Raw genomic sequence first — 14,529 nt, forward strand, 5'->3', positions numbered from 1 at the left:
CCCCCTCCTCCTTTGTGGGGCCAGACCTGGAGCTGGAGAGCGGTCCAGGGCAAGGGAGCCTCTGGGCGCGATGGCAGCGGGAGGACGGGAGAGCCGGCCCTCCGTGCCTCCAGGCTGTCCACCCCAAGTGCAGGGCCAGCTCCAGAGAACGCCAGGGGAACACTCGCGTGCGCCGGAGTGAGGGTCCCCGCTTCTGGAAGGGGGCCTCCCCGCGTTTGATGGTCCCGGTCTTAAGGCCCTTCGGCGACCCTGCCCACTGGCGCCCGGGCGGCTCTGGGGGAGGAGGGGTCCCGAGCGTTCCAGGGACGGCGGCCTGCTGGAGTCCGCAGCCCGGGCGGCGGCGCAGAGGCCGTCCCGATGCCAGGGCGGCCGGAGGCTGGGAGCGCACAAGTTGCGCCGCCCCGCTGGAGCTGGGCGCCCGGGCGGGGGGCGCCAGCTGCCGCCGGGCGGGGCCAGGGGTACCCTCCTCACCCCGGTCCAGCCGACCGGCCGCCCCTCCGGCCCCGCTGCCCGCCCGCTGCCCGCTCCAAGTCGGCGGCCCGCCGCGGCCCGCGAGCTGCCCGCCGCCCTCGCCCGCTCCGCGCCCGGCCGGCCCGGGGAAAAGTTGCCCGGCCCACCCGCTCCCGGCCCCGCGCCCCAACTCCGCGCGGGCCGGCCGGGGGCGCGGGGCCGGGCGGGGCGGGCCGGGGGCCCCCGCGCGCGCCGGGGACGCGCCCCGCCGCCGCCCGCGATCACTCACCGAGCGGCAGGAAATGTTTGGTGTCCATGTCTGCGGCGACCTCGCGGCGGCCCCCGGCGCAGCCGGCCGGGCCCGGGCGGCGGGAGCCGGCGGCGGCGGCGGCGGCGGCGGCGCGCGGAGGCCGCGGCGCGGCGAGTTGTTGCAAAAGTCGCCCAACAATGTAAACTACTTGTGCCGCGCGCCCCCGCCGCGCGCGCGCCCGCCCGCGCCCCCGCCGCGCGCGCCCGCGCCCCGCTCCGACCGCGGCGGCGCCTGCGGGGGGGCGGCGGGGGGCCCGCGACGGGCGCGGACTCGGCGCAGCGCCGCCGCCTGCCCGCCCGGCCTGCGCGCGCGCCCAGCCCCGCCCGCCCGGAGCGCTTCCCCCGCCGGCCCCCCGCTCCCCCCAGCCCGCCCGGAGCGCAGCCCCCCTGCACGCCCCCCGCCGTCCGGAGCGCGCCCCCCGCCCCCTGCGCGCGCGCCCAGTCCCGCCCGCCCGGAGCGCACCCCCCTCCGCCCCCCCCCGCCCCCTGCGCGCCCCCCTCCGCCGTCCGGAGCGCGCCCCCCTCCCCCGCGCCGCCAGCCCCGCCGCCGAGTTGCAGGCGAGCGAGCGCGGTGCAAACTTGCAAGTTTTCCTCCGCCAGGGGTTCCCGGGAGTCGCTCGGGGGCGGCGGCGCGGGGGCGGGGGGCGCGGGCGGGGCGGGAGCAGAATTCCCTCCCCGGCCTGCCCCCCCCCCCAAAAAAAAAAAAAAAAAAAAAAAAACACCGGGCGGAGCAGGCGGACAGCGGCCGGGCCATTGTCTGGGCGGCCACACAAAGCGGCCGGCCGCGCGGCGCGCAGAGCCTGCCGGGCGCCTGGGGAAACTGAGGCCCTGGGCGGCACAGGCTTGGCTCCGGCGTCTAGTGGGGGGTTTCATTTTCTGGACCCCCATCCAGCCCCCACTCCCACACTCCGGGCGCCCCCAGCCCCGACCCCACGGACGGCCAGCGGGGGAACCCCCGGGAAGGGGGGCTGGGGGGCGGCGCCCCGGCTTCTGGGAGCACCAGGCTGGGGACCAGGCGCGGCGAGCTGGGTGCTGACTCTGTGGCCAGGTGGCTATTTTTACGCCTTGGACAGTTCTCTGCCCTGACTTTTAAATTCATGACGTGTTTGTTTAAAAGCGAAAGGACGGACTCCCATCCTGACAGCTCCGGGCAGCTGGGGTTGGGGCTCCTGCGTGAGTTACCTGCTTGGACCTGGGCCTCCTGACCCCGCCCCCACCCCGGGCTCGCTGCCCTGCTAGATCCACTCCCGGAGGCGCTTCCCCAGGCCACCCAGGCGGCACAAGTGGCCCCTGGGCCAGGGGCGCTGACGGGAGGGCCCAGCCGGCAGCTCAGCGACAGACACAACCCTGGACGAGAGGGGGGCCCTCCTGCCTCGGGCATCGCTGCCACCTGCGTGGCCTCCAGCCTGCCTCCCCAGCCCCCTTCTGGGCTTCACTTTCCTCTCTGTGCGATGGGCACCCAACACGACCAGACCGCCTCCCCCTGGACAACCAAGGGCTAGATCCCACCAGGCCGCTGAGACGTGTCCGGAGCATCCTGGGCTGGCGGGGGGGAGCGGGTGAGTGCTGGTTGGGGAGCGCTCCCTCCTCTGGCACAACCACAGGCCATGGCCCAGGCTTGCCCTGTCCCCCTTGCTCGTGCCTGCCCTCCTCTCTTACTCAAGAAAGTCTGGTCTTTGCTGGCTCCTGAGCCCTCTGCCCATCTGCCCTTGACTTCAGCCGTGGCTGGTGTAACACTGGTCCTCATCACTGTCATCCCAGCAAACCCACTCCCCGCTTTGCCCTGCCAGCCACCCACTTCTAAAGCTCGTTTCCTCCTGCCTGGGCTGGGGGCGGGCAAGCATGCAGGATGAGCAGGAGCGAACACAGGTGCTGACACGTCTGGGGTGCACACCACGTGCCAGCCCCCGTCCTCGGGCCTGTCTCCGTTGCCACTGGCACGGCCCTCCCTGTGCGCACCATCAGTGGCCCATCTGAACTCCATCCTCCCAGCCTGTCCTCCTGACCTACGTCAGACCTCGCCACTGCCGCCGGAGACGAAGAGGCCCTTGCCGCTCGGGAGAGGAGACCACCCAGTACCATGCACCCACGTCTTGGCTGGTCACCCCCAACAACTCCTGGGCGGTGGGCACTGCTCGCCCACCAGACTGAGGAGGACGGCCAAGGCTGGGAGAGATGACACCGCGGAGCACCGTCACTCTGCAGCGAGGATGAAGCCAAGCTCTGTCCTGGGAACCTCTGGGCCAGCGAGGATGAACGTGCACAGGCCCTGGCCCCCAGTGGCCTGCAGGCCACATCCTGTGTGGACAGCCAGCCGTGCTCTGCGGAGGGGGGGTGGGGTGCCAGAGAAACGTCAACTCTCCCCAAGTCCATTCCGTGGGTTGGTCATTCATTCAGCAAACATCTCTCGAGCCCTTGCCAAGTGGCCAGACCGTGTGCTTAGGCAGAGGTGTGGTCCCTGGTGAGCAGGCACAGGCTGGCTCCCAGCCCTTCCTCTTACCAGCCATGTGGCCTGGCCAGGTCCCTCCTTCCCTGGGCCTCAGTGCCCGCATCTGTACAGTGGGCACGGCCACCCTGTGCCTCTGAGTCACGGAGAAGCCCGAATGAGGTCAGGCAGGGAGAGCCATGTGATCACATGGACCACGGCTTGTCCAACTCGAAACTCTGAGCCGTGCCGTGTAGGGCCACCCAAGATGGACGGGTCGTGGTCGAGAATTCTGACAAAATGTGCTTCACTGGAGAAGGGAATGGCAAACCACTTCAGTATTCTTGCCTCAAGAGCCCCGTGAACAGAGGATGAGATGGTTGGATGGCATCACCGACTCGATGGACATGAGTTTGAGCAAGCTCCGGGAGTTGGTGATGGACAGGGCAGCCTGGCGTGCTGTGGTCCCAAAAAGTCAGACACGACTGAGCGACTGAACTGAACTGAGAGAGAGCCTGGCCCCAGGAGGAGGAGCTCAGTCCTGAGAGTTCCTGCCACTGCAGTTATCAGTATTATCATGAGATGAAGTGGGCACTCTGGGAGCCCCAGCCCAGGGGGGACCTAAGAGACACCCACTAGGGGGTGGGAAGTGGTGGACAGGCCAGAAATGTTAGGACAGTGACCGAAAGGCCAGGACGTGTCAGGCCAGGGGCCCGCAGCTTCTGGACACGACTGTTCCTTGGGCTGGGTTTGAAGGAGGGAGGTTTTCATCGGATCGAGACAGGGCTGAGGGCACTCCAGGCAGAAGAACCAGCACAAGCTCTCGCCCGGGGCGGGGAGGTAGCCAGCCTGTTGAAGGAACAGCCTGCAACAGCCTTGGCAGGCAGGTCGGAACACGCCGGGCGCTCATAGGCAAGCTGGTCCTAGAGGCCTCGAAGCCTGAGTTGGAGCGTCTGAAGTCGCCTGCCTGTGACAGTGGACACCCTGGGCTTCCCAGTCCTCCCCCAGCCCCTTGCCCCAGAAAACTCAGAGACTCCGTTTGGAACTGTTGGTGCCTGGAGCCAGGGAGACAGGCACAGGCGGACTTCCACGTGGCTTCCTCGGGGCCTCTGTTCCCAGGAGGGACCTCCGACGGTGTCACCAAGCCCCAGCCTCAGCCAGGACCCCGGGAGGCCGCGGGGGCAGTGGCTCATGTGTCTGGAGCCCCGCGGGCCCGGCTCTGGTGCCGACAGGTGCCACGGGGCTCTCAGCCTCACCTTGCCCTTGGCGGGGGGCTGGGGGTGGTGGGGTACAGGGGTGCTGCAGGAGCTGGCTGGCTCGGAAGGGGAGGCGAGCGGGCTGCGGAGGGAGGCAGACATCCAGCCTCCTTGGTGGAAAATGTGCTTGCCCTTGTTATTTCTGTTTCTCACTCCCCCCTCGAGCAGGGCTCTTTGGTGCGAACGATCCCACAGGGCCCCGCCCGGGACGGTGGCTGCCCCATTTGGAGTCTCCAGGTCCCAGCTAACCATGGAAAAAACCGCCCCCAGCCTTCCCGCCTTGTACTTCTGCTGCCAAAAATATTTTTATAGTAATATCCATCTATTTACAACCTGGGATCTGAGAGGGTTTTGTTTTTTGTTTGGGTTTTTTTTTCTTTTTTTTTTTCCCCTGAAGGATGCTTTTTAAGGTGCTTTGGCCTATTCCCTGCGCCTGTCTCAGCTCAGCCTTGTAAACAGTCTCCAGAATCGCTTGGTGAATAATATTTTTAAAGGCCGCTGTCTGCCAGGTGGGGCCCCGGAGACTGGCGTCTGGGTGGACGGCTCCTGACAGCTCCTGGGGCACCGGGGCTCACCTTGGCTGCTTCCGGGTCCTTCCCTCCAGGGAGGGTCCGTGTGATCCCGGGCTGATGACCAGCAGGATCTCACAGATGGGGTGGGGTCCTGACCCCCATAAACAGGGCAGGGGCTCAGCCACCCCAGCCTGTTCTCAAATCCCCCAGCCTGGAGGGCACGCTCTCACCTCCTCTGGGGGCGTCCCTCTCTGTCGCAGGTGACAGCTAACTCAAGCTGGCAGGTGGGGAGGAAGCCCAGAGGGGCAGAGGGGCACCCGAGCTCGCCCAGTGAGGCAGACAGAGCTGTTCCGAGTCCCGCCCTGTCCCTCCATCGTGTGGGGAAGCTCAGGAAAGTGGCTGGTCCGCACTCAGTCTGTCCTGCTTAGTGGGGAGAAGTGAGCGGACCGGGGGTGGGACACGGTGGAGGAGGAGACGCCTTCTGCAAAGCCTCTGTCGCCCTGCAGGCCCTTAACCACTCCCGTCCACAGCAGCGGCCAGCCCTGCGCAGCCAGACCAGCATGGCCGACAGAGGTTAGGCTTCATCCCCATCAGATGCTCTGAAGGCAGGCCACTCCCCCACATCATGTGGGAGCCTCGTCCCAAACCTCTGGGAGCTAAAAGGCGGTTTGGCCAAACCAGTCCATGTGAGACAGGCCTCAGGGGATGGGGCTAACTTCGTGGAGAAAGACTGGGGTTTCGGGGCAGCTCCCCGCAAGGGCTGGCGGGATCCTTCCATGCCAGGTCACTTGTGTCGTGTCCGACTCTGCCACCCCAGGGACCATAGCCTGCCAGGTTCCTCTGTCCATGGGATTCTCCAGGCAAAAAGACTGGAGTGGGTTGCCTTGCCCTCCTCCAGGGGATCTTCCTGATCTGGGGATCAAACCCAGGTCTCCTACGCCTCCTGCATTGGCGGGCAGGTTCTTTACCGCTAGCACCACCTGGGAAGCCCCAGAATCCTTCCAGAGGTCTCCATAGAGATAGTCCCTCCAAACCCCAGGGCCACTTGGAAGGAGTCACAGATGCCGGGGCAGGGCGGGCAGGAGGAGTGAGGGGCAGCTCGCAGGGGTCCAGAGAGTTCCGAGTCAGTAGAGGAGGATGCTGCTGTTCCCTGGGGCCACGCAGTGCCAGCCACCCCATCCACCAACTCTGGCCGCAAAGACAGATTCCTGCTCCCCCGTTTCACCGGAGGCGATACAAAAACCCAGGGGAGCCGTGCCTGGCTCAGGTCACGCAGCAGCTCCAGCACCAAGGCCGACAGATTCACAATAAGGGTTGATGGTCAGATACCCACCCCCACTTAGGGACAACCACTCACTCGGGCCTCCAGCGAGCTGCCCCGCTTTCCTGCTTGTCACAGGCGTGCAGACGCTCAGGCCAGGTGCAGAGAGAAGGGCCAGGCAGTGGGCTTGGAAACCTGGGTGCTAGGGTGGGTACCAGGAGTGGGGAGGCTGTGCCTGGCCCAGCCGCCGACACGCCCATGACCCTCTCTGAACCTCAGTCTCTTCTTTAAGATGGAAGAAAAGAGCCAGCTAATCATGGAGACTTTTTTTATTTTTAACGTGAAATGAGAACATCAACAGGGACATCAGTGTTGACGGATCCTGGGAGCAGAGAAGAAGGGCTCAGGCCGAGAGGCGCAGCCTGGGGTGCCGACCCCTTCCCAGGCCTGGCTCTGAAGGTGGCACGCCACCCCCCCCCCCCGACTCCTCTTCCTCATGCCCTCTCCAGACGCCGCCCACCGAGCAAGAAGATAATGTGTTTTACCAGGAGCATTTATTATCGACAATTGCTCCATAAATCTCCCTCTATACACATACATATACATAAGAGGCGGATAAATACGCAGGGCAGAGCTGCCGTGCGCAATCTCCCTGATGTAGTCAACTTGCCCCCATAAAGATAACGGGAAATGATTCATAATATTTATTTGACAGACATGATATGAACCGTAATAGCCTGTTGGGATTCAAAATATCCGTACGTCTCTGTCACCCACCAATGTGGTTTAAATATTATATATGTGGCCACTGCAGCAACCGGGAGGAGGGAGCGGTTATTGATGGCAGCCGTGAAGGGGAGTGCGGTGCACTGCGGGATGGGAACGTCGCCACGGAGTTCGCCCGGGGCTCCTCGTGCCTGCGTCCAGAGAAGCTGTCCCAGGAAACACCGCCCCCCACCCTGCTTACCCCCAGACCTCCCGCCAGCCAGGCCACGGCTGCCCTTGGCCAGCGCCATCCCAGGAAGGCCCGGTCTGGCTGCAGCTCGAGGTCCAAGGAAGCGGCCACCCAGTGGAAGGCAGAGCCCTGCCACCCCCCGCCCAGCAGGTTAAAAACCCTTTCCTGCTCCCCATTGCCCTCGGGATAAAGTCCAAACTCCTAAGAAAACCAGCCAGGCCCTCCCTTCCTGCCCTGAGTCATCTCCCTCCTGCCGGCACCCAGCCCTGCCCACAAAGCCTCCCGATCCCGGGCAGACGGCAGTTCTGGACCGCTGTCCACACCGGCCACTCCACATTCCACTGAAGGCCCGGCCCCACTGCGGCCCCTGTGGGCAGCTGGCTGACCGCTCCTGACACGCACACCCCAAAGCCTGGCTGAGCCTCCTCTGCCCCGCCGACAGCCCACACCCTCCTGGTGCCTCCAGGAGGCCTGTTTCCTGGATGTTCCCACAGACCTGAGATCCCATTGAGGCTGGGGACCTGGGCGTGGGACCACCAACTTTGCATTGCCCTACCTGGGACCTCATGGGAGCGCAAGATGCTCAGGGAGGCGGGGCAAGGACGGAAGTGTGGTGCTGTTTTCACGAGGCTGGTTCCTCTCCAAGCCTGGGGGTGGGCTCTCAGGGTCCCTATTTACATCTCACAATTTTTGTACTTACAAAAACACCCTTTCCCTTTCAGGGCCTCAGTTTGCCTATCAGTACAATGGGTCTCCAATCCCTGAGTCAGGTGTGTTCCCTGAGGAAGCCTTTTAGGGTTTGCTTTGGGAAAAACCCAGAGACAGCACTGAGAAAATCTCCAGGGGGTTTGAACCCCCTCCTCCGTCACTCCCACCTTGCCCCGTCCTTCCTGGTTCCACCCACCAGCCCCCAGTCCCCAGGGCTCCCTTCAGGAAGCCCCCATCCTCAGGTTGATGATGACTGTGGCTTTTGTTTCTCACACTGACGAGGGTCCACGCTCCCCAGATGAGCTATGAGCTAAAAAGACAAAAGAGAAAAGGGGCTGCCTTGGAAAGGCGCCCAGGATGAGCGCTCAGACTTACCTGCCCGCAGAGGGCCTGGCCTCGGCATCCCCGCCTCCCTGGGACACGCAGGCTCACCCTCGTAGGCAGGACGGGAAGGTGAGCCCAAGCCCCACACACTCTCAACGAGCCAGAGGAGACAGGCTTTTCCTCGGCCACGGGCATGGACCTCCGCTCACTCCCCCAGGGACACCCGCTGCTCCTGGGCCCTGTTGGCCACTTTCCCCGCCTCCTGCTTCCAGGCGGTGGTGGCCACGTGTGGGACCGGCCAGGCACCTCCAGCAGCACGTTCCCAGGACAGGGGTCTCTGCTTTGTCCCGGACCACCCCGCCTCACCCCCAGAGTGCCCAGACCCTGCATGCGGTGGGCTGTCCTCACCTCCCCCTGGGATGTGAGCGTGGAGTTCCCACCTTCCCTGGGGTGAAGGAGATGCAGGACAGGAGGTGGAAACCTGGCGGTCACGGGCCCCCCACACGGCCTGGACAGCTGCCCGGGTCCAGGAGCTGCAAGTGGGCTTAGCAGCAAGGCCCTTTCCTCCAAGGCCTTTGCTGTGGAGGGCAGGGGGGCAAGACAGGGGTGGGGCCACGCCCTTCTTCAGTCCCCCTCCCCTGAGAGGCTGGCCCGACTCTGCCAAGTCACAGACCCCTGAGTCAAGAGGGGACCCCCAGCGGGGGGCAGAGACAGGGCTGATCCTGCGGCGCCCAGGGTGGCCTGAAGGAGATCAAGTCGCAGATTGCCGACCCTGAGCGAGCCGCGAGGAAACCGCTGGGGTGACCTGGTCATCAAGCTCCACCCGGCCCAGCCTGCAGGGTCACCGCCAGGGTCATCTCACACCCCAGGTCCCTCCAGGGGCTCCGCCCAGGCGAGGTCCCAGCATCGCCCGGTTTAAGCCTCGTAGCCAGACATTTCCCGATTGTCCCGGTGTTTATACGTAGGTCTCTGTTGTCGCAGGGGACTGGGCCTCTCGGTGGGGACAGGCCCGTTTCAGCTGGGACTGCCCACACCGTGCCCACGGTTGGGGAGTCGGCCACGGCTGGGCCCCTGGAGCTGAGCTGGGTGAGGGCCCGTCCCGACGAGCTGTGCCCTGCTGGCTCGGCCCCGGGGTCTCAGGCCTTAAGCACACACTCAGGAGGGCAGAAGGGCCTCCCAGCGGGCCTTCGGGGCCGCTCAGAGCTGCCTGAGAGACCACAGGGACACCAGCAAAGGCGAGTTCACACCTAGCCAGCCGCACACGCGTCACCCTGGGCAGAGAGGGTGAGTCACGGCACCTGGGGAAGCCGCGGTCCCCACGCAGCACCGCCCACGCCTGTGTTGGGCTGTCTGCAAGAGCTGCCCGGCCGGGCTGGCCCCGTGAGTACCTGGGATGCAGCAGCCCGTCCGCTGGCCCTCTCGGCTCACTGGGCTCAGAGAAACATTAGCTGCCCGGGGACACTGTCACCCTGAGAGCCTGACCGGTGTCACTTGCTGGGGTTCAGACCCAGGGGTGCCCCCAACGGCTTATCCTCTGCGCCAGCTGGCCATCCTCTCCCCAGCCTCGGCTTCCTCCGCTGTAACATAAGCCTGCCTCCCGCACCCCGCTGGTGAGTGATTCCCCGAACCCTGCCCTGGGCATGCCCCGGCTGCCAGCGCCCCTGCGGTGCCCGGAGCTGAGCTGGCTGCGCTCCATCCTAAGGAAACAAAACTCAGAGGAGACGGAGTGAGGAAGGGGAGGCCCCGTGGCCGCCGGGAAGGGGGACAGCCTTGACAGACACCGCTGATCGTCTCTTGAATGATCCAGGATCAGCCCCGACAGAACACACACGCGTGCTGGAAACGAAGTCCTGTGGTGGGAAGACTCTGACCATAAACGATCCACAAAAGTCAGGAAAGAGACCCCTCACCCCGTCTGCTGCGGGCGGGGAGCCGGGAGCTTGCACACCCGCCTTTGTAATTTTCTTCATTTTTCTATAATGAGCCTTTATCACATTTAAAATCAGAAAGAAAAAAAAAAATAGAGTTAACGAAAGCCTGTCTGAATGCATCTGAAAGTTGACTCCTGGCGCTGCAGCGACACTGGGCCAGGTCTGGTCTCCAGCTCAGAACACCCCAGCCCACCCCCGGGGCCCTGTGCGGCCCCCCACCCCCGAGACAGCCTCCTGAGCCCCGGAAGCCAGGGATCTCATCTCCTCTCTGAGCACACCTGCCTCCCACCCTCCTCGCTGTGGGGGACCCCCCCCAGCCCCCACCACCAGGCCACCCGCACCCCCCTACCCACCCCAGGCAGCCCCTCCTCCACCCACATCCAGCCGGAAGCAGCCGCGTCCAGGCTGTGCCGATAAGGATACGCTCCCACTCGCCTGATCAGCTGCGAGGTTATTTATCTGATCTGCCCACCTTGTCACCGGGCCAGGTAAGAGTAATAACACACTTACTTTCACAAGCACAGAAGGCTGCGTCTAAGTGGGCAAAATATTTGGACCACAGAGTGACAAGTGAGATCATTTCAGTGGTTTTAAAGGCTGACGCAGAAGCCACTTGGCTTTTGTTCCTGGCTGTCTGTTGCCAACACAGCTGAACAGCTGGCTTCATCCAAGACATCCTGAGCGGCAGGACGGGGCCCTGCCTAGGCCCCGGCACCCCACAAACGCCAGCCTCGCTCAGCTGTGCCTCCCGGGAGTCAGCGGTCAAGGGTCCAACGGGACCAGCAGCGAGGAAGGGAACAGCCGGCGGTCCGGGCCACCTCTCCTTCCATCTGCAGGTGGCACCGTGGTGGGACACACGCCCAGGTGGGCCAGACACTCAGACCAGAGAGGGGACGAGACAGGAAGCCCAGGAGAGACGCAGATGAGGGCTCAGAGAGCCTGCAGGGCTCCCGGGCTCTCTGACCGGGCGTCATGGCTCGGGGTCTGGAGGGGCCTGGATGTGGGGCCGGTTCCGGAGGGACAGGAGAGGGCAGAGCCTCCTGTTGGGGAGGTCGGGTTGGGGGGGCAACTGCAGGGGCTGGCGGATGGGGCTCAGCACGCTCGGCGGGGAGCGGTGATTCTGCCCCAGCAAGTCGGGGTGGCCCAGGTTTGAAAGGGCCTCCATCTCTGGGGACAGAGGGGGTGGGAGCCCGGGGAGGGGGCTCCGGGCCTGGGGGGCCGCCCTCCTGACTGTGAGCTCCTCCAGGAGCACGCTCATTCTCACACGGAGACAAACGCCGTGGTGGGCCCTGTTCTGCAGGGGAGCCAGGTCAGGATGCTGGGACTTGCTTTCCATCACAGCTTCCCGGGGGCACTGCCCAACCGCAGTCCAGACTGGTCCATACATAGCTGGAGCCCAGTCCAAGAGGGAGAAGCTGATCGACCTGACTGGTGGAGCAGGTTGCACGCTCCTGCCCCAACCTACCCCAGGTCCCCTCCCCACCATTCTACCCCAGGTTCCTTCCACCCATCCTACCCCAGGTCCCCTCCCTCCCCAGTCTACCCCAGGTCCCCTCCCCCTCCATCCTACCCTAGGTCCCCTCCCCACCATCCTAGCCCAGCTCCCCTCCCCCCATCCTACCCCAGGTCCCCTCCCCCCAGTCTACCCCAGGTCCCCTCCCCCCTAGCCTACCCCAGGTCCCCTCCCCCCCAGTCTACCCCAGGTCCCCTCCCCCCATCCTACCCCAGGTCCCGTCCCCCCCATCCTACCCCAGGTCCCCTCCCCCCCATCCTACCCCAGGTCCCCTCCCCCCAGTCTACCCCAGGTCCCCTCCCCCCCATCCTACCCCATGCCCCCTCCCCCCATCCTACCCCAGGTCCCCTCCCCCCCATCCTACCCCAGGTCCCCTCCCCCCATCCTACCCCAGGTCCCCTCCCCCCAGTCTACCCCAGGTCCCCTCCCCCCCATCCTACCCCATGCCCCCTCCCCCCATCCTACCCCAGGTCCCCTCCCCCCCATCCTACCCCAGGTCCCCTCCCCCCATCCTACCCCAGGTCCCCTCCCCCCAGTCTACCCCAGGTCCCCTCCCCCCCATCCTACCCCATGCCCCCTCCCCCCATCCTACCCCAGGTCCCCTCCCCTCCATCCTACCCCAGGTCAGCCCAGCGCAGGGCCCCCGCTGCCCTAGTGGCAAGACAGCCCGTGGCCTCACCCTGCCGCTACCACTTTCCAGAGGACTGGCAAGTCAAGTGTGCCAGGCCAGATTCAGGAAGTCTCCAGACCACCCTGATCCCCGGGAGGTCTTCTCCCGCTCCCGCAATTTTACACATGGGACCCTGGGGCCCAGAAGAATGGAGGGGCTCGCCCAAGGCCGGCTCCCTGGACCCTCAGCGCTTCTAGCAGGCCCTGGAGCTGCGGGGGCTCGGCCCTGCCCCCTCCAGCAGGCCTCGGGGATCAGCCCCTCTCTGGGGTCCCTGCCGCCTGCCCTGCCTGAACGTGAGCTCTTCATCACGCCCGCAGCCCCCAGGAGCGGCTTTGTCTGGACGTCGCGTGACAGCCGGAGCTGAGCGGAGGACTAACAGGATTTCTCAGCCCTGTCACTCCGGCGATTACCCCCTTCGGCCATCTGAAGACGAATTAGTGTTGACTCCCCTCCCTCCGCCCAGACCGCCAGCCCTGAGCGGCTCCCGTCTGCATCTTCCAGTCAAGCTCACAGCTAAGCTGGATTTCAGGCCTCTCTGACCAGGCCCCACGGGCCCAGCTCCCTAGACAGACAGACAGCTCTCTTGTGAGCCAGGCAGCCCTCCGCCCAGCTGTTGCGGGCCTGTGGGGTGGGCGGGCAGAGAGAACTGGACCTTGGAAGCCACCGGCGGTCGGATCCCTGCTATAACAGCTCACACGTCCTCGGGGCCCAGCACCTGGGCTGCTCTGTCCCTGTTTCATCCCCACTGAAGTAAGGGCCCCAGAACCTTCCTAGAAGGCCCTTGAAAGAGTCCGAGATGCAGCATGCAGAGTGTCAGGCCTGATACCTGCTAAGGGTCCCTGCTGTGGCTGGACCCGTGATGCCTACAAAGGATGCTAGTTAGCTGAGTCTCTTTCTAGTGGATCCTCTAATGGGCGCTGGGTTTGCTGGGTCCCATGAGGAAAGGTACCTACTGGAACTGCCCCCAGAGGAGCCTAGGATGTCTGTCTGGGGCGGCCAAGCAGTCCTGGGTCAGCACCTGCATGTCCAACAAGGCTGCACTGGCCTCGACTGGCCCAGGGGAACACCCTTTAGGGTGCTGGTGGCTTCACCCCTCCTACACGGAACCCGAAAGGAGCAACCTTAGAGTCTCAGTCCCCTGCGTCCTCCAGGGACACTCCAGGCGGGGTGGGAAGACTTGTGGCACGTCCTGTGCGGCCTGGCAGACCTGGGCTCTGACTGTGTTCTCTGAGCCTCAGTTTCCTCTGCTGTAAAATGGGAACCAGTAATAGCACCAGCCCCACCCCCTCGGGGGGTCATGGGGTCAAAGAATGGGCGGAGCACACATACAGAGTACACAGTGAATACATTTGCTTTAAAAGTAAACAAATAAAACTTGACTGTGGGAAAAAAGAAAGGAGACTCCCAGAGACTCCCCAGATTATCCTCGTGGCTGGGGAAAGAAGCTGGTTCTTCTCCCGTAAGCAGTGTGCCCACACTTCTGAGCAACACCTCCACCATCTGGCTGGCCTGCCATCTTCGCTGGGGTCTTTTCAAGAGGAGGCGGCCCCACTGAAGCAGGGGGTCCAGCCCACCCCTGCCGGCATTCCCGGCTGGAACGCGAGGACACAGAGCCACCGCCAGTCTGGAGCGCATGCAGCCGGTCGGGACCTGTCTTCTCCCTGAGCAGCAGGGGGACCTGGGTCGGATCTCCTGCCCCTCCTGAGATCAGCCCCGTGACAGGAGCCTGGACGAGACCCCAGCACTCCTGAACCTCCTTTCCATCCTTAATGGGGCGACAGTCTCTGCCAGGATGGCAGTGAGGAGCATGGCAAGCTGGGCTATCACCATGATTATCAGGCTTCGAGCAGCAACCCGCCGCCTAGACGAGGAGCGAGACGGATTTCTACGTTCATGGAAGGAGGGACTGTTGGCAACCGCAAGGGCCAAGCACGAAGACGGAGGTCCAGAGAGACGAACGGACGCCAGTGTGACCTGGACCTGGAGCCTTCCCCCACGGAACGCAAGGCCAGCAGTGCCGCCACAAGACCGGGATGGACAGACGGCCCCGGGCAGAGGCGGGCGGGATGGCTGGGAGAGGCAGAGCGGTGAGTCTGAGATGGGCAGGCAGCGGAGCCCTCCGGAGGGTCCAGGCGGCCCACTGCCCTTTCCACAACAGGCCAAGGAGTCTGCTGCCTCATGGACCCATTTCTGTCCTCCTGCCCAGAGATGAAAT

At 64.7% G+C, this 14,529-nt stretch overlaps 2 protein-coding genes across 2 annotated transcripts in view; one reads left to right on the plus strand and one right to left on the minus strand.

Moving 5' to 3' along the window:
• Positions 1 to 824, minus strand: part of RXRA (retinoid X receptor alpha) — a 90,210-nt gene extending 89,386 nt beyond the window's left edge. Inside the window, exon 1 of the mRNA XM_061154220.1 lies at positions 740 to 824. Within this exon, the coding sequence (XP_061010203.1) occupies positions 740 to 767 (28 nt within the window). The 5' untranslated portion in view covers positions 768 to 824. The remainder of the gene's footprint in view (positions 1 to 739) is intronic.
• Positions 766 to 2,261, plus strand: LOC133064668 (basic proline-rich protein-like). The gene is made up of 4 exons (XM_061155065.1): positions 766 to 870; positions 1,040 to 1,317; positions 1,682 to 1,788; positions 1,999 to 2,261. The coding sequence occupies exons 1-4, from the start codon at positions 766 to 768 to the stop codon at positions 2,259 to 2,261; spliced, it is 753 nt and encodes a 250-aa protein (XP_061011048.1).
• Positions 2,262 to 14,529: the final 12,268 nt, after the last annotated feature.

This window comes from Dama dama, chromosome 11 (assembly GCF_033118175.1).
Source record: "Dama dama isolate Ldn47 chromosome 11, ASM3311817v1, whole genome shotgun sequence".
Taxonomy (NCBI): Eukaryota; Metazoa; Chordata; class Mammalia; order Artiodactyla; family Cervidae; genus Dama; species Dama dama.